Below are 23,045 nucleotides of genomic sequence, written 5' to 3'. Positions count from 1 at the left end.
GAACTCGTTCTGATTGGTCGAAGAGAAACGCGATAGGTTCACGACTATATCAGCTGATTAACGGCAGAGGCAGCTTCGTTGGCATGCGCGAAGATGGTGGCAGGATTTCGTCGGCAGGTAAGGTCTTGCGCTGCTTGCCGGCCATTGCCGGCGAATATGTGATCAACTTTGACGAGTTTAAACGGACGATACGAACGAATGTCTACCAAAAGGACTTAATTTACGATGAATTTAACAACGGGAAACCCACATGGTAACGGCTTGCTTTATGCTGGCTTCAATCAGGATCAAGGTATGTGACCCAGTGCGCCACATTTTGACAGCGCTGGCATGCCACTGTCAAATTTATTTATTTTTCTTTTTTTCCCACTTCTAACCTACGTCGACTTGCAATGTTTTTCCGTCATTTATTCTCATCGCGATTGGACGCTCGCCCACAAATCGAGTTATTTTCGTCTTCAACCTCGTAAATTTGCGGCCAACAGCGTATTTCGTACCGATTAATTCAGCTTTTTTTGATAAAGCTTCATTATGGCCTTCTTAACCTCACTCGAGTACCATATCGACATCAGCCCTCGTAGATTTTTATCTATAAAGATTCCTTTATTTTTATTATTGCTCTTTGTTCTATCCATTTTTGTTATTATTATTCCTATATTTGTGTACTATACAAATATATCTTTAGGAAGTGAAATAGTACAGCATGTGCTCTTTTACTTTCCAACCTGTACTAACCTTTTTTTACTTTGCAACTTTAGAAAAATTTAATTAACAGCTATGAAAAACTTTTCCCATCGATATATTTATTTTTAAAAATATGTCCACGTTCTATTGATTTTATATATATAGTTTCTTGTAACGTCAATATTCTATAAAATCATATGTCTTTGAACTTTAAGAACAACATTATACATAGTCATAGTATTTCTGATAATTTTGTATATCTTTCTTACCAAAGTGTGTTTGTTCATTCAAGTAATCACTGGATTTATATGTAGTTGTTTAAATATCATTGGATATCGTAAATGTATGAGTAAAATGAATGTCTATAAAGTAAGAGAATATATGTACATGTAACATATGTTTAATAAGCAGATAACAATATCCCCTCATTTATACTGACTTTTGTACTTGCAGGATGCTTTGTTTGTGGTACAGAAAATGGCTATAGAGTATATAATTGTGACCCATTAAAGGGGAAGGAAAAAGAACGCCATGATTTTAATGACGGAGGTCTTGGTTACGTCGAAATGTTATTTAGATGTAATTATTTGGCACTTGTAGGTGGTGGACCAAAGCCAATGTATCCTGTTAATAAAGGTAATATCTATTGAGTCATATACACTCTAAAGAATAAAAAATTACAATTAATATAATCAATATGATATTTTTAGTAATCATATGGGATGATTTGAAAAAAGCACCAGCTATTACATTAGAATTTAATGCACCTGTAAAAGGTGTAAAATTAAGAAGAGATAGGATAGTAGTGATATTAGAAGGTGTTATAAAGGTTTATACATTTACGCAAAATCCACAACAATTACATGTTTTTGAAACTAATCCCAATCCAAGAGGGTTGTGCGTTTTGTGTCCAAACAGTAACAATTCCTTGCTTGCTTTCCCAGGGCGAAAAAATGGTCATGTTCAAGGTAATATTGCATTAGATTGAAAAAGCTTATTAATTTTCTATGAAATTATTTATTTCGTGGTCTTACCTTATAGTTATAGATCTAGCTAACACAGAAAAACAACCTTTAAATATTGAAGCACACGAAACACCCTTGTCTTGTATAGCTTTAAATCTACAAGGTACTCGACTTGCTACAGCTTCTGAAAAAGGTACCCTGATAAGGGTATTCGATACGCAAAATGGTAATATGATCAATGAATTACGAAGAGGAGCAAATCATGCCAATATCTATTGGTAAAAAAATTCAGCAAAAATTTTTATAAGAATCAGTGACTTATATAATCGTTTTATTAATAATCAAAAATTTCATTTTTTAGCATAAATTTTAATCACGATTCGACGTGGCTATGCGTTGCGAGCGATCATGGCACGGTACATGTTTTTGCGGTAGAGGATCAAAAATTAAATCGTCAATCTAGTTTAGCGTCAGCTACCTTTTTACCAAAGTATTTTAGTTCGAGCTGGAGTTTTTGCAAATTTCAAGTTCCAGGAGGTCCTCAATGCATGTGTGCGTTTGGAACTGGCAATAATAGTATTATAGGTTGGTATTGATCAAATTGAAAAATATATTTTTTGTAATTACACGTTAATTTTAAATAATAAATTATTTTTCTCTTCCTTTTTTTTTCTAAATATACAGTGATATGTGCCGATGGGAGTTACTACAAATTTGTATTTAATAACAAAGGAGAGTGTTCGCGAGACTTTTACGCGCAGTTCCTTGAATTAACGGATGACAAAATGTGACTGAAAAGTGTAAGACGTATGAATGTTTCATTGCGAAAAGCTAATGCGACTTTTTTGTCATCGTACGTCTCGTCGTTGCTTTCGTTTTACGTGTCAATTGCAGAGGATAGAGATTTGCAGTACATTTTCGCATCGTCGTGACTACTGTCGTGCTTGCTCAAAAAAAAGAAAGAAAAAAAAAACGCAGAAAAAAATGAGCATTTTATGCAGGGAAGCGAAAATGAGTCTTAATCTTTTAAAGTTAGATCATTCGACGGAGAGGACCAAAATGAAGAGTTATATGAATTGTTGGTGATACGTGCACTGTGCATGAATTTTTTCATAATAATAATAATAAGATCTAAGGGACATTATCGGTGATATCGTTGATTGTTACGTGGGGCCTAGTGGAGAGGGAGGAAAATGCGCTTTCTTACTAAATTCTTAATTGTCACGAAGAAAAAAAGCGACATAAGGGTGATTGATCTAAGAGATCGACTTATCAAAGTGATATACTGCTTTTCATAAGAAAATTTAAACGTCTTTAAGAAATGTTAAAGATAAGAATGAATCATCATCACTTACTGATGTCTTGTTAATTTATGTGCTTTTCAAACACGAATCATTGTGTATATCCTTTCATATGTTCTTTTTATTTTCTTTTTTTTTTTTTCTTTTTCTGTAGATACTTTAGAAATCATTTCTTTTTTTTAATCGAATTATGTAAAATTATTACATAAATTATATTATATTTTTTATTGATGATCGATTATTGAAAAACGCTATCACATATAGAACGAATTCTATCGAATGACAAACTAAAATATAGAGCGTTTAACTTAATAGGGTTTTATAATTTTTATTTTTATTATTATTTCCGTACACATTTAACATACATATACACAAGAAGTAACTATACTCGATTGTTAATATTGAATCCCATCACAAGAAAATATAGAGCAAAGATTGTAATTTCACGAAGATAGATTTTGATTGCGAAATAAAATTCATTATGCCTCGAAACAATATCGAGTTGCTGTCTTTCGTCATTTCAAACGTCGATCTTTTCATACGCGATCCCGAAAGATGAAACGATATTATATTACTTATAAATCGATCAGAAAAGCCGATCGATTTATAATCATGATTTTTATTTCGTGTAGCTCTTCATTTTCTTTTCTTTTTTGGTGAATCACTTTGATTGAAGACGAACACATGTACGTATGTATGTTTGAGTTGTTTTTATTTTTCCTTTCGTATATATATATATATATATATATATATATATATATATATATATATATATATATATATATATATACACACATATATAGAGATATATATACGATTCAAGCGACAAAATTAACTTCAGCGTACGCATATATATGGGTATATATTTGTTTTTTTTTTTTTTAACATATTCATCCCTCTAATGTACAATTTTTTTAATCGATAGAGAAATAGAATAAATTCAAGAACTGTACAAAGCATAATTCGAACACACGAATACAGAACGATGCTAAATTTTCTTTTCCTTTTTTTTTTCATTTCCTCTTACATACTCATTGACTCTTACGTACGAAAAAATGCAACACGTATGTATATATATATATAATATATATGTATGTAAAGCCTTTAACATCGTAAATCTTTATACAAGATCCTTAATAACTTGTTACAGTACGAATAACGCACCACCAACGAATAATCCTCTCGAAATGTTAGATTTGATAATTTCTTGAAAATCATTACTGAATTGTGCGCAAGTTTCGAAACCGTAAGCTGATTGTAAAATGCATTTAAAGAATCTCATGTTTATCGGGTGAAAAAAAAAGAACACCCATTGATGATTATAATTAATTCATCTTTCTCTCTCTCTCTTTTTTTTTCTTTTTTTTAATCATTTTTTCTTATTTATTTCGATGCGAGGTCGATCCTCTTTATGGATTTTTCTCGTTGTTTTGTATGCTGTGTGTGTATGCATGCGTGTATCAATGTGTGTGTGAATACGTTCGTATGTATTCTTTTCTTTTCATTTTTTCGTTTTTTTTTTTCTTTTCTTTCTTTACAAGAATTTTAAACATCGTAGGGCATGGTAGCCGATACATGAAACGATTTCGTAGGTTGCGGCACTATCTCTAATGCATATTTCTTGAAGTTGTATACTTCGTGCGTCAATCCTTTCTTTATTTCAAGACTCTTGTATGTACTATACACGACGAACCATATATAGGAACTCGTGATAATAAAAAGCAACACGATCACGCCTGGAATCATACGAAGAAAGTTTGTAATCGATCGATCACATGGCTAAATGAAAAAGAAAAAAACAGAAATCAAAACCATCATGAAGAAAATTGATATTAATTGACGATTCATACGTACGTTCGCAAATGTCTGCCTTTCCACCGAGAATAGCGATGAAAGGACAGTCTTGTTCAACCAGGAACAAGGATATGGTCAATGCTGATATTATCGTCATCATCACCATCATCCAGGGTGTCATAAAATGACGATTGTTCTATAAAGAAAATAAAAGGATGTTCTCTGTTGAGAAGAATCTTTATATATCAGAGGATTAATAAAAAAATTATGAATGTAAACGTTTTTACCGTTAATGCTCCGTAAAATAAAAGAATCGTAGTCATGAAGTGTATCACTGTGATCACCAATCCACAATACATGGAATAAACGGTCTCTGAAGACAAATAAAAAGGAATTTGATTAATTTAGAAATTAGAAGATACTCGAACGTAAAAATAATATTCTTCTCTTGAGAAATATAATTTTAATTTTTTGTTCTTTTTTCTTTTTTACCAATAGCATTGTGATGAGCCACGTCCATTTTTTTAGCATTTTGATGACTCGATATATCCTCCAAAGCTTCTCTTTCGAGAGTATCCTGGGTATCTCTCACCACCATTTCTTGAATCCCCATAGCGTGTGCCAACGCCAGTATGAAAAACACCATACTGAATCCGGATATAAACTGAGAAAAGACGATTATTGTCATTAAAGTTGTCTATAGTATGGTATGTCTTTTTTATAGAGTACTCACCAATTGTATTATAGCGATTAACACGGTACCTTGCCGGAGACTGAAGTAATATAAAAAGTTTCTCAGTAGTCCTATCTTCATCTTGCCTGTTTCAAGTCTATTCGATCCTAATGTAAGGTAGAGAGATTATTATTATTATTATTATTATTATTATTATTATTATTATTATTATTATTATTATTATTATTATTATTATCATCATCATTATTACTATTACTACCACTATTATTATTATTATTTTATCTTTGTAATTCTTGTAAAAATACGAATTGATATATTTCGTTTATTTAAAAATCGAGTGCAATACCATTATTTATTACTACACTTAGGTGTTCACCACATAGATAGAAAAAAGAAAATTATTCACCGATTATTACTCCATCTTCATAGAAGAAAAAAAAAGAGGAAAAGAAAAATTTTTAAGGATCACAAAGTTGTTAAGATCGAAGGGCAAGTGCATTGAAACGTCACTCACCTTGACGAACACAAAAGAGTAGTATGTATATTCGAAATATGAACGAATAGATGAGCTCTCGATTTGGTTGCTCGGTTCCACAACGGAAGAGAATCAATAACTTTCACTGTCTCCTAACGCGAAAACAAAACATTTGACGATGGCTTGATGAACTCAAGAATGGCAGGTAAAAATTGTGGAGAAAGGTGTTGTTGTGTTTTAACCAATAAGAATATACACCCTTCTTCTTCAAAGATGTTTCTTTTAATATTAGTCTTAAATTTCGACGAGTTCATTGGGTTACGTACTTAACTACGTCCAGATCACTTCGCGGAAAACGCAATTTTCTTTGGCTTGTCCGTAGGAGAATGGACTGGGAAGGTGACCAAGAGGGTGGCCAGGAAGGTAGCTAGGAAGTTGCTTCTCTAAGGTAACTCCTCCGTAGCCCTCTGTGTCTCTCTACTGATTATACTGACACTGGTACTTGCCTGTAAACCCTCTTCACGCGCAGCCGCGTCACGATCCTTCGAAAGCTGCATTTCGCTTCACAATCGACCACCATTTCTTCTCGCAGACGTATATCATTAAAGACTGATCGAGTAATTCCTCAGTCTTCTCGATCGTAACTATTGATTTTAATTATTTTCTTATAGATATATATATAATATATAAATATAGAATGGATCACGAAATTATTCCTATGGTATTCAAGATCGAATAATTTTTTAGAGAAATAATTAATATACCATGAGAAAATATATTAATACATATTGAAAAATATTTTGTTTTATTGCGCAGCAGCGATTAAAACAAAAATTTATACATACATACATATATATATATATATATATATATATATATGTATATATATGTATATAAATATTTTTTATGTATATACATACGCATTTTCTAAGATCTACTTTACTTATACCTAGATGCAATAACAAAATTTGTTACATGATTTTAAATAAATTCGTGATATTCACTGTACGTAACAGGTAGACAATTTGTATTCTATGTCTAAAAGTATTGAAAAATTCTCACTTGTATTTCCATTTAGATCGTATCTCTTTTTATATAGAATCGTTTCCAACATTTTTTTTCATCTCTTTTTTATTTAGAAACTCTTTTTCTATATTACTTTCCTTTTTTTCTTTCTTTATTAAAGTCTAGTTCACAGTGTATATGCCGGTCAAATTCGAGGCTTATTGATATTAGCTGTAAAATTTGATCGAAAAGTTAGTTCGATTGAGTTGAGTCATCGAGTCGAAGTAGTCATAGAAACGCGACGCGCGTGCCACGTTCGATCTCAACTCGAAGTGGAAAAGTGATCGTCCTTTTTGATTCCTCTTCATTTCTAACGGAATTATACACTTAAACGTTAGAAAAATTTCTCTTTCGATAGCTAACTATAGTTAAGTGAAAATGGAACGAAATTATCAAAAAGTTGGCATGGGTGTCGGAGCTTTTCATAATCCACCAAGAGGAAAATACAGCGAGGAAACGAAGAACCTAATTAAACGTGAGCCAAATAACCAATAATCGTTAACTAATTATCATTGCTGACTTCACAATTCGATTAAAATGTGATTATTCATCTGCTTATCATTTTTCGAAATTTTACACGATACGTGTACGATGTTTTTTTATTATACAATTAACTTTTGTCCAAGTAATATTTACATATCTAGAGTATATCGCAAAAATGAGATAGATACAAACAAGTAGTTACGAATCCTCACTTTTTGTCGTCAGTTTTAATGGAAGAGTCAAAAGTAGGTATGAGTCAAAGGAAAGTTATTCAAGATGCTGTTGATAAAGGTGAATCTCTTCCGCCGCCTCGAAAATCTATGGGGGATAAGCAAAAATCGAAGGAACCTCAGGTAAACGTATATACCGATTTATATTGAAAATACGAACGAGAGGGGAAAAATAAAAGAAAATAAAAGAAAATAATTTCGTTAGGTCATGTTTCCCAGTCTTTGGAAGAAACGTTCTCAAAATATAATCCTTAATAGCGGTGCTTACGAAAGAGAACAATATCGACGAACTGCACCCTTACGTAAGATTTATAAAGTAGTCTGTATGAATCATTGAAAAATGTGATATTTAGAAATACGTTTGTTTATAGCTAACAAGGAAAAACAGAAACGTCAATTAGCTTGTTTAATGGCTTATGGAAAGGAAATGCCCGAAACTCCACGCGGGCCTAAAATTCTTCACAAAGCAAGAAGGGAACCTGAATTGAACGAAGACGATCCCTTTGAATATAGTAAGATTTTTTTCTTTTTGTAATTTCTTGTGAATTTTCTTGTAATTTCTTCTTTGTCATCTTCTTGTCACAGTTATCGAGGGAATACGCGAAAGAATGGAGTTTTTGAATGACATGGAATGTCTTGGAATGGGTAAAAAGTATCGACCCATTATACAACAAGAGATAGCTCAAAAGATTCGATTAATGGAATCCATCGATATGAAGAGATCGGTGGAAGTTCGAAAAGAATTACAAAAATTTAAAGAGGAACGACCACCTCCGAAACCATTCCCTTTGGGAGATTTAGATGAAAATTGAAGTAACTCTTTCCTTTATTTTTAGTATATTTTTATTACATTTAGACTAATAGGTTTATTAAAATGTAGCATTGTCGTCGATACGATTATTTTTTAATATATCAAGATTTGTGATAGACTTTAGTACGTGCATATGTCTTTATTTATCGTATAGCGAACTAGAAGACTTTTAAGAACGACAAATATTTTATATGCACAGGAATATTTGACAGTGCATATAAGATGAACGTGTATATAATAAAAACGCTATATTTTTGATTATAGTAAGTACAGCGATAACTTATATTCTAAACATAATAAAAAGATATAGAACGATTTAAAGAAAGTTTTGAAAGTTTCAACCATCTCACGAGTTACGAATTCGGCGCAGTGCTATGCGATTGGTTCGAGCGCTTATCGCGAGAGGTCGCCTCCGTGGCGGGAGAAATAAGAACGGTCTGTCGCGTCGACTAAAAGCGTTTGGTCCTCAGTTCAGCGCCATACGGCAATGGCGAACGGTGTTAATCGTTTTTATCACCGAGACCTCGATTATTCGCAATATTTAACGCCGGCTATTCGTGCAAAGCGACACGAGTGTGCGCGTTCAACGATTCACGTGTACCCGCGAAAGCAATTCTAACCTCAACAAAAAAGAACGCGAGAAGACACGAGAATCGTTTCGATCGGCTTCCCGGATGATCTACCAGTGAGAGCCAACATGGCGTCGACCGATCTGTCGTTCGGTAAACGATGAATTCGTGTCTTCGAAAGATCTCTCTTCCTCTCTTTCTCTCTTTCTTTCTTCTCTCTCTTTCTTCCTGTTCATTCCTTTATCGATGAAAGTCCATTCGATTTTTTTCTTCGTTTAACCTATACTTCCATGTATTTTTAATTACATTATAAAACTGTACGAGCGATCCTGTCAATTTCTTTTCTTTTTTCTTTCGATCTTAATTTAATAAATAACAAGAAAATAATACGCTCACGGGATGACAGAATGCACCGAGATAAATAATAAACGAATGATTAGTGGACGAATAACTGTGATTAGAAATTACTGTTAATGATACTGTTTGGACAAACGTAATATCGTACGTTCACGGAAGTTCGTTGAAAACTGGTTTACAGTCGTCTTAAATGTCATCCGTTGGTCGTCGTTATTTTATGTTATTTATTTCTCTTTTTCAATATCTTGAGATAAAACTATTATAAAATATAGGGAGATACGACTTTTGAAATGGGCTAACTCGATGAATACATCCATGTATGTATCTATGTAGGATTACTTACGTCACAAACGCATTTTTGGCGATGTAACAGTTACATTACTTGGAAGTAGTTTGACGTTATCAATTGGAATCTTTTGTGGAATGTAAACGCACGTCATTTTATCATGAACGTTCGAGTATGAGAAATATTAATGGCTTGAACATTTGAAAAATCGTGCGGTAATTCTTGGAACAAATTATTTTACAAATATCGACGTAATTCAAAAGAAATAAATTCCATCTTGTCATGGTCGTTGTTTTTTTCTTCCTTTTTTTTTCTTTTTCTTTTGGTCTTTTTATTATATCGATCAGATAGGATTAATCAAAATGAACGAATTAATTTTACAAAAATGATTTTCGAACGAACGAATGACTCTTCGAACTCGATACTCAAGAACGTGATCCGTTATAACGAAACGTGAAAGTTATACGAATAACGGCCTAAATTAACGAGCCACGTTAGACAAGAAAAATATCGTAGAAAAATTACGAACTTGTTATTTCTTGAATAAAAAAAAAAAAAAACAGAATGGTAATCAAACATTTAAAGTTCACGTAAGTTCCTCGATTTTCCATGAAATTTCTCATAAAAATTTGTTATGAAATTTTTTATGAAAGTATACATTTGAAATAAACGCAATGAAAATTGTTCTTTTCTCAAATATTATCACAAATGATTTAACTCGGAAACACTCGTAAGAAACACTTTGAAAAATTCTCGTTTACTCGCACTATCGATAACTTCACGTTCGTTGACTTTCACTCATAAATGCGAACACACTGCTATTACAAATTATCTAAATATATTTTTTCGAAGAGTGAGAACATTAATAAATTTCAAATAAATGTTGAAAGTTGTTGACCGTTGCAATATATACGTAACTATATACATACGTGTTTAGATTCGATGTCATTCGATTTTTAAATGAATTCGTTCGATATCTCCCGACGAACTGATTCGAATTCTTTATTCAGATTAGTCGTGTATTGATGCAAAAGGAAGAATAGAAGAGAAAAATAAGTAATAAACGATGAAACGTGATCGAATGATATTTTTGTCTGAAATTATTCATTCGAACATACGTACACGTTTTTATCTTGACTCGTTATCTTGAATTTTGCAGTAACTACAGCTGTTGCTACAATAAAAAAAAAAACATACCTCAACACTTCGATAGTTAGTGTTATTTCAGAAAGAAATAGATATACCGTGACCTTTTCAAAAAGTCACGATATAAATCAAAAATTTTTTAAATTACCAAGCCGATTGATTACCTACATATTCATTATCATAAAATAATTATGCAACGGTATACAAAATTTTGATCGATCATCGTCAGATCTTACAAATTTATACGCAAATATGTTTACGAGTAATTCTAAAAAAAAAAAAAGAAATTATACACATACATCTCTAAATTAAACGTACAAACTATTAAAAAAAAAAAAGTAATGAAAATAAAGATAAATAAACAAACAAACAAATTCGTTGATTCGCAATTTCATGTTACTTTTTATTTTAATACACGGTATAAGGACTCGAGCAATGATAAAAAATATAAACAATTTGTCGAGGTTGCATCGCGTGATATCGAGAAAAAACAGGTTTCCCAATGGCGCCTACGCCATTTATTGTCTTCCCGTCGATTAGTCGATCCTCTTCGACCGGTTCCATACTCCTCTAACGAGTAAACAGGACGAGGAACGATCGAGGACGATTTCTTTTACTATAAATACATGATCGAAAGAAAATTCGAATGTTGTCTTTGCGATTTTTTTTTTCTTTTCTTTTTTTTTTTTTGCAAATTTGTTTGCAAATGAAAAAATAGCAAAACAAAAATGTTACACGCGCATTTTGAAATTTTATATTATTTTCTTTTAAACAATATTAGGCTCGATACCAGCCTTCTACAGAGAGGTCTACGAGAAGATTTGTTCGCCTACAGGTGGAAACGTCGAACGAGAAGTTTTTAAATCCCTTCTCGTCAAGTCTCAGCTGAGCAGCTCGGTTCTCAGTCAGGTAAGCGAACGCCATCGTCATCTCCCCTTTCATTCTTTCTTTCTTTCTTTCTTTCTTTCTTTCTTTATTTCTCTCTCTCTCTCTCTCTCTCTCTCTCTCTCTCTCTCTCTCTCTCTCTCTCTGTGTGTGTTTCTTTCTCCTTCCGACATTATTAGGAACTCTATCCACGCTACAAAAAAGGAGAGCCTCCACTTCGTTCTAAAGTAACGACGAGGTCATATGAAAGCGATCATCTTATTAATTCGATTTTAACGTTTCTTTTTTCTTTTTTTCCTTTTTTTTATTAATGTGTACAATCGAACTGCATAATATTTAATAAACAGTTTTAATAAATTACATATTCGAATTTCATATATATATATATAAATTTTTTTTTAATGCAATTGTATTTTTTTCTTTTTTTTTACATACAGTGTCCATTTCAAGGTTATTATGAAGTATAGTGATTTTTACGAAAAACACCGAGGCGTGTTTTTTATTTTTTATTTTTAGAAAGGGGATAGGTCCTAGTCATAAATTTACTCACTTTAGGTTAAACTCTTAAAGAGGATTACAAACTATTTAGAAATTTTATGTGACAACGGAGAAAATGCATTTCGAAGGTTCTGGTTGAAAATAACTTGTATTTTATTATATGTTCAAAATTTATATTACCGACCTTCATGCAGCGATTAGAAGACATTTATATAATATAGTCAGAAAAAAATGTTAGCTCTTTGATGTATAATTGATTTTTTAGAAAATTTGTAGAAAAAAAAATATTTTATCAGATATCTATTAAATTAGATAAACATTAAGACAGAAATAATTGCAAAATTATATTAGTGTAATATAGCTGTTGCAAAAAATGTCATGAAAAATTGGATTGTTTTATTGCGTATTATAAGATATCAAATTGATTAATATTTTATAAATTTTATCTAACACAATTGCATTGTCAAGAGTCAATGAGAACTGAAAAGAATGAAAACAAAATTTCGAATAGTTCTGTGATGGGCATATCGACAGTAACTTATCGTTTAAAACGCCCGTCGATGATAATACATACAAACGCCCCTTCATAATAGTGGAAGATTATTCTAGCAAATGCAGGGTCGTTCATAACGTCATCTCACGTCTCGTTGCTATCATAAATACGAGGGAGAATATATATTTTTATATACTACGACTCATCTCTGTTATCCATTAGACCGAAAGAATTCAAAGAATCGTGAATAGAAATTTTTCGTCAAACATTTTGTTGTTCTTTATTATTATTATTTATCTTTTACTTTTTATTTTTTTTATTTATTTCATATCTTAACTTAAGCAAGGCTATCTTTCGTAACCGCAAATATGTTGCGTGTCGTTGAAGTTCGTATGGTTAATAAAACGCGCTACTTATACGCTTCCCGAGCATATAAGCCAACCATAATTACGATTCACCGATAAAATTTATGCACTCAAGTAAAAATTTTCACATAATCGTATATTATATGCTTTTTTATATTATATTATATTATATCTAATAATATATACATATTTATATATTATTGTTATTATATATATATAAACTTCAGTGTATATATATATATATAATATAACTATATATTATATAATAATACGTATAAAATATATAAATGCATAATATTATATACATAATATGTATATAGTGATAATGTAAATGATATCGACATTAAGAATTCGATCGTAGCAAATCATAATACCTTCTCGATTAATTCACAGTCGTCGATATTTCAAATTATAGAATATCAGACAATACCAAAAATATTCGTTTCATGATCGATCGATCGATTGATCGATCCCGTCGTTTCTTCTTTCACTGCGGGCCTCGTTACAAGTGAAGACCACCCTACCAATACGTCCTGCCTTCCTGTTAGGTGAAATCGTTTGATCGTCGTCTTCCGTGTTAAAGCGTATGTATTCATATATGTATATAGATGCAAAAGCGTATTAAAAACATACGAACAATAAATGTTCATTTTGTAAGTAATTATATTACATACGTAGCTATCTTCAACATAATCATTTTATCGTTATTCTTGTGAAATATTTTTTATTTTGTTTTAAAAATTTATAAAAAATAAAAGAAATCATTTCTACCGATCGAGACAAAAATTCCTGAGTGATTTTAAAAATCAATTACTCTTTTTCGAGATTTCTTGGATTAATTTTTTTTTTTCAGATTACAAAGGAGTTTCTAAGATCTTTACTTTTACAATCTAAAAAAAAAAAAAGATTAGCCAGAGAAGCAACAAGAGCAATTGATTTTTAATTAATTAAAAGTCACTTAGGTGTTTAAGTTTTTTGATCCATCCTATATATAAGAAACTCTCGCTGAGCTTGTATTTTGCTATTAGAACGCAAAGAAGAGATCACGTAACGACAAAATAATAACACTAGAAATATATTCCGACTCGTTACGACGACGGCAAATTACGCAGATTGTCGTATTCGCGAGATAACGATGGTCGTATCTTTTCGTTGTCACAAGCGTTTAAATCTCCTTGAGATTTAAATTAAAAAAGAAAAATATATATACATACGTAAATGTATATGTGTATATATATATATATCCAAAAAAAATATATATACCGAAAGTATACGAGATCAAATCGTATCGTCGTATATTTATTTGCTTTGACTTCGTTCATTCGTTCGTTCGTTCGTTCGTTCGTTCGTTCATTCGTTCGTTCGTTCGTTCGTTCGTTCGTCGAACCGAACCTTCGACTTTCACGACTTCCACTTCTCGTGCGGCCTTTAAACGATTGCTATTCATTTACGTTATCTCATTTGGCACGTTGTTCTAACGTCTAACTTTAATTGATCGTTAACCCTTCTTTTCATTGATTTCTTCTTTTTTCTCCGATATTTTCTATCTCTCTGTATCCTAATCAATTTTTATATTTTATCTTTCTCACAGTATTCTAATCGATCTATTTTTATTTACTAATATTACGTCTTTCTGTATCTAATATATATATATATATATATATATATATATATATATATATATATTCTTTTTTGTATAATCTAATCATTCTATATACTATAAATATGCTTTTAAATATATTTTTATCTTTCTATATTCTAATCAACTTAAATATTTTTTTTATATATACAAGCACACGCACCTATACCCACACATATTTTTTTTATCTTAACCAAACTATGTATGCATTTTTTTTTTTTTTTTAAGCAAAAGAAAGCTGTTTCATTACAAATCACACACTAAAGTTATAGTAACGTAAAATCTTTTTTATTTCTTGTTTAAATGAAACACCTGAAAACGTGCTCTTTCATTGTTGTTATACATCATGATTCGCGATGATAAACGATTAAGAGGTGTATCTAGAGGACGATACGTGACGTACGCGAGCACGTCGAAGAAACTACGTGCGTACCAAGCGACGAACGACACGGATGCATTGTTAAACACGCAAGATAAATCTTGACGAATCTTGTCTCTCTCTTTTTCTTTCTCTCCCTCTCTCTTTCTCTCTCTCTCTCTCTCTCCCTTTCTCTCTCTCTCTCTCTCTCTCTCTCTCTCTCTCTCTCTCTCTTTCTCTCTCACTCTATCTGTCTCATTTACTTCACCGAAATATAATTGAAACTATATTTATTCGCTAGATAACACTATAATCTTACATTTTTTTTATATTTCTCAGACTAAAAGAATCTTATTTTTTACTACATAAATCATGATGAATAAATCAACTTAAATATGTCAATGAATACAAGGTGAGCAAAGAGTTTCTAAAAGATTTAAAAAATTAATTGCTTTTTTTATGAGACTCTTCACACTAATTTATTTCTTTACTCGGATTATTACTTTACGGATTATAAAATTACAAGATTAAGAACTTGTTTAAAATCTGCAAAAAATAAAAACTAGAAACTAGAAAGTACCAGAAAAAAGTACTTGATTGATTTTTAAAATTACAAGTTTAGAAACTTTTGTTCGGATCAATCACGCAACCCAGACCATATCTAACATAGAAAACAATGCCTAGGGCAAGTGAGTAAGGTGCGGCCTTCCCTCCCCTTTATATGCACGTCATTCCAATCGTTTCTCTTCTTCTTTATTACGACATTACTGTTCTCAAATTCATTTCTTATCAAGTATACTCAAAATTCATTTTCTTCAACGAACTCTTCCAAATTTTTTTACGCTTCCTTTACATTGACGCCCAGGGCACTTGCCCCACTTTAAATACTTCTCTACTTTATACCTATATTTATATGAATGTATTAATCATGATCTAAATCATAATTAACATTATCCTCTTTTCAACAATCCATTCATCTTGAACTTTAATAAATCGCTGTATTTAATTTTGTTTGATCAATCCTTTTTTTTTTTTTATAAAGCAATAAATACGTATTTAAATATCGTATTATTGCGAAAAATCCAAAATTATTATCGCACGTTTAATCAAGTGGATTAAAATTAATTTATTTAATTAAGTTCGAAATTGAGTGTGTACTTCGGAACGACGAAGATGATTTAATTTTTCAGTTGATAAAAGGAAAAGGGAGGGGTAAGAGAGAGAGAGAGAGACAAAGTCTTCGAGTGAGAAAAAAATTACGACTTTTTTCACGCAACACGAATAGATAATCTGAAAATATTCATCGGGGGCTCTTCTCGCGATGAACTTGATCAACGATTAAGGTTTAATGACACTCGTGAGAGAACGATAAGAATAAAACAAGGGTTCAAACTTCAAGAACAAACGAGTATTAGTATAAGTACGAGCAAGAACTTCGTAAAAGAAATTAGAGACTCCAACAGATTTTTATATAACCATTTATAAAGTCACGTAACTTAAACTAAGGTCACACAAACTTGATCTATTTTATTTAATAATTTTTGTCAATAAATTTATAGTCATATAAAAAGATTCACTAAGTACAAATATTAATTACTATTATTATATTAGAATAAACTATTTTGTATCTATATACAAATTATTTATATATCATTTAATTTTTTTATTACAAAATGGATAGTTACTTCATATGCGAAAATCAATTTTTCCTAACTGCATAGTTATTACTTATTAGTTAATTATACTAGTATAAATTGTATGTACTATTATTTTCACATTATGTGTAATTTAGTTTTGTAGGCGTTAAAAAAAAAACAAAAATTGAATTAGAAAAGATTTAAAAAACAAATAAAGTCATAATATGATATTCTTCTTTCTTTATTATTATTTATTTTGTCTTTTTCCATCAAGGCTTTGTTCATCGATATAGCCAACTGTAATTGACGTATATTCACTTTACGTGTTATGCACTTTATGTAAGAAGCTGTCAGTGTTGTCATGGGGAAGGGGTGAGGTAGGGATATGAAGCGGGTGAGAATGGAGCAAGGAGAGGGAGAATGGAACGGCATGATAGAAAAATCTTCGGAATGTAGTTACTTTCATTTGTGGCCTAATGCTTAGGCGACGTCCACACCAAATCGAGATAATATATACATATATACACATGTGTTTATATCCATATAAAAAAGATTAAAATAATTTTTATTTATTTCATCTAACAATCCAGCATAAAATCAATATCTTTCTTATTACTTCTTCTCGAACGAAGATTGTGCAATATTATAACATATACGTTGATTATTCACGCATTATCTTAGGTAATATTAGTCATTCTTTATGAGTCAAGCTTTAGGAACAGATTCATGAATAAGAAACGTATTGACGATGGAAAATAAATGTGTATATACTATTATACGCCACACAATTTCATATATTTACAACAAATTTCATATATTTACAAGTTCAAAATTTTTCCTGTTTATTAGGATAAATAATAAATTTATTTATTCGATATATAATTATTATATATATATATAAATTTAAAAAAAAAAGTACCAAGTATTCATTTGAATTTAAAATATTAACGAATATAATCGAATTAAACGATATCGTAGATACTTGGAATGATTTGATCGTATAAAATTTTAATCAAATATTACGGAACATAAGACGAACAATGGTTTTCTGTATATGAAAAATAAATTAAAAAAAAAAAAGAGTACCATTACCTCATACTCGAATGAATTGAAATATCTAAAAGATTGTACATTCTCCAGATATGGGAACTCGTGGACAGCAAGACGGGTTATCTCACGAGGAGTGGATTGTACAAGGGCCTTGCCCTCGTCGCCTTTGCTCAACAAGGAAAGCAACCAAGCGACAAGCTTCTGGAAAACTCCGAATCTCAAGGTAAGAGATCGATTTGTTCTATAAATCATACATGTCTATCGTTTCTGATCAACGTATCTTAATAAAAACGAATTAAACAAAGAAAAAGGAAAGAAAGCAAAGAAAAAGAAGAGAAAAAACGATTGCTTATTTTATTATGGTTCTACATAAAACTTCCATTTTCAACCGAGTCCCACGTAGTTCGAGATAAGTGTAACATAAGAATGTTATCGGACAGGTACTTGGATAACACCTTAACAGTCAGCTAAGTGTGCCAGCGTACATAAATTAGACTTACCGTTTCCGTTTAGGGATATCTGAACAAACACTTCACGTGTAGACTCTGTAAAATCTACAGTCTCAAGTGTAATACAATGAAGAAGTAGGATAAACTATATATAAATGAAAAAAAAAACATTTTTTCTCTCTCTCTCTCTCTTTTTTAATAATCTTGACTTCTTGACAATCGTATGCACTTGTAATTGACTTTTCAATCGAGAAATCAAAGCATCAAGTTTAAATGCAACTAGCTATCTCGATGCCGTAGGTCAAGAAAGTCCGTGAGTATCGAGGTTAAGACGATAGCGATTATCTTTCACGTCGCGTAGAAAAAGTAACAATGCCAGAGGAAAATCTTGGTTATCTGAATAGCGTGTTGTACGTCCGTATATTCAACGTGTTCTGAACTTTCTCTAAATGGCTTTAATTCTAAAAAAAATTACGTTACTCTTTAATCCTTTTACAAATGCGCGTAGTTGCTAATATGTATTAATTAATATAATATAATTTAATGAACAATATAATACTTAATTTTTCATGGAACTTAATCAACAAAAATTGATCTCCGTTATTTAATATCTGTGTATATGTAAATATATATATATATTTCTTTTTTAATTTCTAAATAAAAAAATCACGCATCAAAGGATTAAAGAATAAAATGTTTATATGCGAAATTACCAGTAATGTTATTGCGGCAATGAAATTAATGAAAAATTTGTTTTCATATCGATAGAATTACCCGTTCCCGTTCTCGGTGATTTATCGGAGGTGACGCTATTAGCTCAAAGACTGCACAGAGGTAACAATCCTGCGAAACTGAATCTCACCTACACCGACATATGCAATTTAGACACGATAGAGGTCAACTTGGTACCCGAGAAGAAAGGTATCTTTTTAAAACACGTGGAATATCAAGTTACAAGCAAGGTAACGATTCACAAAATAACTTTAGTTCGTTTTATATAAGAGATCGTTACGATCGATGTTATTTTTTGTTCTCTTTATTTTAGCGATTTAGCTCCGTAGTTTACAGACGATACAACGATTTTGTGTCACTGCACGAACTACTTCTAGCGAGGTTTCCTTATCGATTGATACCGAAATTACCACCAAAAAAGATCGTAGGAGGTAACGTATATCCTATTTTATAACATACACTCCCTGTGTACGTGTGTGTGTGTGTATGTATGCGCGTGCGCATGCATATGAGTCATAAAATAATTGTCTCAGGTTTAAATATGCCGAGTTGTATAACGTAATAATGTGACTCATTCCTTAGAGCATTTTTATAATTGTTAACATTATGTTAAATTTTAATCCTTAAATAATATTGACAGCCGATTCTCAATTTCTGGAAGAACGAAGACGATCTCTTCTGAGGTTTCTAACTTTGATCGCTCGTCATCCGGTAGTGAACAAGGATCCGATCGTACATTTCTTCTTCACTTACACCGGCGAGGAGACTCAGCATAAAATACGCGAAGTTTTCCGACGAGTCCCAGACGAATTTGCGACCTCGGAATTATCCTCCAGGGCAAAGGAATTAGTACCACCAGAAACTCTTACGGAATTTGCAAATAGCAGAGATCAAATAAGAGTTATATTGTTAGGTATATCACGTTTGAAAAATATAGCAGACTGTCTGGCTATCAGATCTCATAGTTACGCCGTTGACATGGCTGAATTGGGAACACAATTGAACAATTTGGCTTCTGAGCCACATGGTGCTAGTTCTTGGGTCACCGGAGGTTCTACGATCTGGCAGGATATGAAGAAAGGTTTTCATGTTATTTCAAAGTGAGTATAAATTTTTTCATCATCCTGATGTATGTATGTTAATTTTGTAAAGAATCTTCAAAAGAGATAACGAATGTTTTAGGGAATTTAATCTACTGTCCACGAGAGCACTACAACAAGCAGTTAGAGAAGAGACTATGATCTGCGAGAGACTGAACTTTTTGTTAGATATTCTTGTAGCTCATAGAATATTATGCGAAAGACACGAACGAGGTGTCAGTGCTGATCATCAACGTGCGTTATCGACGATGTTGTCTCTAAAAAAACGACAAATGCAAGGGGTCATTCGTGGAACGGACGTATGTATAAAAATTTCTTTAAATTGGACATACATATAATTTTTATATAATTTTTATACGCATGTCCAATACATATTATGCACTTTTACCTTTGGTATTGAATTTATCCATAATTTTACCTTCATCATTTTATTTTCTAATTTATTACGTGCAGGCCGATACAGTCGAGTACCTGGAAAATAAAATGGTCGCTCAAGAATCCGTTATTGCAAACGTCGAACTAAGGAATTGTTTTTCGTTGCATTGTTTGCACATGGAAACTCAGCTTGTTCATGCGCACTTGGAAATACTTGCCACAGTTTTACAAAGTCTTGTAAGCGTGCAAATAAGAGGACACTCCGAGGTAAGAAACTTTAAATGTAACGCTTAGCAATTTTGTATCAATTGTTATCATAATTATTTTCTTTTTATTTGCTATGCAATCCAATGGATTCGAGGTAAAGATCCATGGCACGTTCATGATTAAAATCATATGCATAACGTTTAATCATCCATTCGTATCATTAACAAGTTTTTATATTTGTTATTAGTTAATACGTGTATTTGTAGCTTGCCGAAGTGTGGAAGTTAATAGAACCTACGATTACAAAATGCTTACCGGAAAAGTCAGCAAGCGGATCAAACGGAGTGTCATAGCAAACAAAGAACTTTTTAATCGATTCGTCCTTAGTGATATCATTCGTACAAACGATAGGTAACGAACATGACTGATATAAATTCAAGATAGGTGGCATAACGAATCCCAGTATAGGTGGAATAACGATTCCTGTTAACGAGGAATCTCTTGGAATTATTTTCGTTCGCAAAATAGATAATGAATGCTCGATCAATTATTATTATCCTACTTAATAGGATTTAGTATTAAGATTCCGAGATTCATCTTTTTTTATATAGTAGAGTCTCCTGTATTCAAGCACGCATTATCCGAATACCCTAAATCTATATGACAGTGTCAACCAGTCCAGTGGTGACCATTACATTCAAGGGAATATTATCAAAAAAACACGTACGATTCCCTGGTTGCCATGAGCAGTGAAATAAATACACGAGTTCGCACTACAAGTAACTTTCTTGGAGATCAGACACCGGTGAATGTAGCTCTCAAAGGGTTTAAAACCTTAAAACAACTTCAGCTAGGGAATACAGTTCAGGACAAATTTATTTTTCTTTTTCGAGAATTCTAAAATATTCTCTTTCAAGGAACGAAGAACCATCTCTAGTGGTAGTAGCAAGAAAAAGTTTATACTTTCTAATGTCTCTAAGAAATTCTTTGAAATTTCTTTTTTAAATATTCATGTATTTAAGGGATGCATGTAACTTAATCTCCTTGATATCTATTCAGTTCGATGCTGACAAAAAAATCGTCAATAATACATATGCAGCTTAATATCTGAATATCTATTATCCAAACAGGATATCTCTTAGCAACAGATACCTTCTTCTGTCGTAAATATATCAATATGATACGCATCAATATATATTTTCTTTTGTTCGACCGAACAAATTCTGATCGCAACAATATAGTAACAGAATACAGGCGTGGCTATAGCAACTAAACGGAAACAAATGAAACTTTGACGTAAGAAAAGTGATTATTCTATTATCCGAATGCTTTTGTCTTCAATTCGATCCGAGAGGCTCTACTGTATTTCACTTTTTAAACAATAGTCGCTCGCTTATACGATCTTAATGGTAAAAGTGCCTTAATGGAAATATTTCGAATTTTTACCGGAAAAAAATTAAGATAGTCGTATATAAATGATTAGCATAAGTTATATGTACAAAGTTCAATGCACGCATCACGAAAGAAAAAGAAAAAAAAATGAAAAAAAAAAACAAAAAATCATTTCCGTATAAGATAAGAGAAAGAAAGAGAGAAAGAGAATATAATATACGGAAGAATTGTATGTATAGTCAAAGAAATTTCTAAACATTCCTTGTTATGTACTTAATATATTTTATTATATATAAAATAATAATCGTGATATTTGTAAGCAATTAGCGATCTATTGTATATAAAAAAAAAATAATTAAGAGTATGTAAAAATATAAAATGTATCATAGACGCGTTAGTGAAAAACAAATGCATGGCGTACGAAATCGTCAAATTGTAAATATGATTTTTCTTTTCTTTTTTTTTTCTTCCGTGCTGAACGAACATTTTATATATATATATATATGTATTTATATATACACACATATATACATATATATATATATGTTACACAATTGAAGAAACAAGAACGCCCTTTACTCGATCTTGTGTCACCACGTTGATCGTGGACATTTGGGCATTTTACACACTTTTATACCATATTCGATTTTACTATGTAAGATTAATCAAATATATTGTTAATACAAAAAGTTAATGTATCTTTTATTATATTAACATGATCGATCGTTCGAATTTACTAAGGTATTGCACAAGATTATTCACGATTATATTTTGTTCGATCGAAGGCACTAAGAAATTTCACATAAATTCACGTAAAATACGGGCGAAAGAAAGAATAGCGTCGTGCTTCAATCGATAGTCGGAATCAAAAAGGCCGAACTGCGCATAGGAGAAGAGCATGACAAACATGGCGCGATATAACCTCAAAGTTGAAAATGAAGCAAACTCATGTTCGACCACCTGCGATCAGCTGACTTCCCGGTGCCATACTAAAATATCTATGAC

General features: G+C 31.6%; 4 protein-coding genes across 8 annotated transcripts; 3 read left to right on the top strand and 1 right to left on the bottom strand.

The window, feature by feature from the left end:
- Nucleotides 1-88: 88 nt before the first annotated feature.
- Nucleotides 89-3,947, top strand: LOC127061916 (WD repeat domain phosphoinositide-interacting protein 3). 2 transcript variants are annotated; one of them, XM_050989424.1, is made up of 6 exons: nucleotides 89-292; nucleotides 1,138-1,320; nucleotides 1,395-1,652; nucleotides 1,726-1,927; nucleotides 2,011-2,234; nucleotides 2,334-3,947. In XM_050989424.1, exons 1-6 carry the CDS (start codon nucleotides 226-228, stop codon nucleotides 2,438-2,440), a joined length of 1,041 nt encoding a protein of 346 aa, XP_050845381.1. In that variant the 5' UTR covers nucleotides 89-225; the 3' UTR covers nucleotides 2,441-3,947. The 2 variants fall into 2 exon arrangements, with proteins under 2 accessions (XP_050845381.1, XP_050845383.1); XM_050989426.1 differs by lacking the exon at nucleotides 89-292 and adding an exon at nucleotides 326-1,053.
- LOC127061995 (uncharacterized) lies at nucleotides 3,721-6,400 on the bottom strand. Of its 2 annotated transcripts, none has more exons than XM_050989542.1 (6): nucleotides 6,240-6,400; nucleotides 5,478-5,584; nucleotides 5,237-5,408; nucleotides 5,032-5,117; nucleotides 4,805-4,940; nucleotides 3,721-4,686 (listed from the first exon to the last, which is right to left on the bottom strand). In XM_050989542.1, exons 2-6 carry the CDS (start codon nucleotides 5,556-5,558, stop codon nucleotides 4,496-4,498), a joined length of 666 nt encoding a protein of 221 aa, XP_050845499.1. In that variant the 5' UTR covers nucleotides 5,559-5,584; nucleotides 6,240-6,400; the 3' UTR covers nucleotides 3,721-4,495. The 2 variants fall into 2 exon arrangements, with proteins under 2 accessions (XP_050845499.1, XP_050845507.1); XM_050989550.1 differs by having other exon boundaries at nucleotides 5,953-6,370.
- Nucleotides 6,401-6,453: 53 nt separating this feature from the next.
- On the top strand, nucleotides 6,454-8,625 carry LOC127061982 (UPF0193 protein EVG1). 2 transcript variants are annotated; one of them, XM_050989530.1, is made up of 6 exons: nucleotides 6,454-6,553; nucleotides 7,337-7,453; nucleotides 7,623-7,814; nucleotides 7,897-7,993; nucleotides 8,063-8,203; nucleotides 8,277-8,625. In XM_050989530.1, exons 3-6 carry the CDS (start codon nucleotides 7,692-7,694, stop codon nucleotides 8,501-8,503), a joined length of 588 nt encoding a protein of 195 aa, XP_050845487.1. In that variant the 5' UTR covers nucleotides 6,454-6,553; nucleotides 7,337-7,453; nucleotides 7,623-7,691; the 3' UTR covers nucleotides 8,504-8,625. The 2 variants fall into 2 exon arrangements, with proteins under 2 accessions (XP_050845487.1, XP_050845479.1); XM_050989522.1 differs by having other exon boundaries at nucleotides 6,456-6,553; nucleotides 7,100-7,453; nucleotides 7,687-7,814.
- A 352-nt stretch (nucleotides 8,626-8,977) lies between these two features.
- LOC127061845 (sorting nexin-8-like) lies at nucleotides 8,978-22,734 on the top strand. Of its 2 annotated transcripts, none has more exons than XR_007780969.1 (9): nucleotides 8,978-9,224; nucleotides 11,642-11,769; nucleotides 17,876-18,008; nucleotides 19,003-19,196; nucleotides 19,280-19,397; nucleotides 19,607-20,066; nucleotides 20,149-20,365; nucleotides 20,520-20,802; nucleotides 20,915-22,734. XR_007780969.1 is itself a non-coding variant. In XM_050989274.1 (9 exons), the coding sequence occupies exons 1-9, from the start codon at nucleotides 9,200-9,202 to the stop codon at nucleotides 20,999-21,001; spliced, it is 1,551 nt and encodes a 516-aa protein (XP_050845231.1). In that variant the 5' UTR covers nucleotides 8,980-9,199; the 3' UTR covers nucleotides 21,002-22,734. The 2 variants fall into 2 exon arrangements, 1 of the variants encoding a protein (XP_050845231.1); XM_050989274.1 differs by having other exon boundaries at nucleotides 8,980-9,224; nucleotides 20,520-20,708.
- The last annotated feature ends 311 nt before the right edge of the window (nucleotides 22,735-23,045 follow it).

This window comes from Vespula vulgaris, chromosome 1 (assembly GCF_905475345.1).
Source record: "Vespula vulgaris chromosome 1, iyVesVulg1.1, whole genome shotgun sequence".
Lineage (NCBI taxonomy): Eukaryota > Metazoa > Arthropoda > Insecta > Hymenoptera > Vespidae > Vespula > Vespula vulgaris.
The sequence above is the reverse complement of the archived record's forward strand: the minus strand, read 5'-3'. Positions and strand labels throughout refer to the sequence as shown.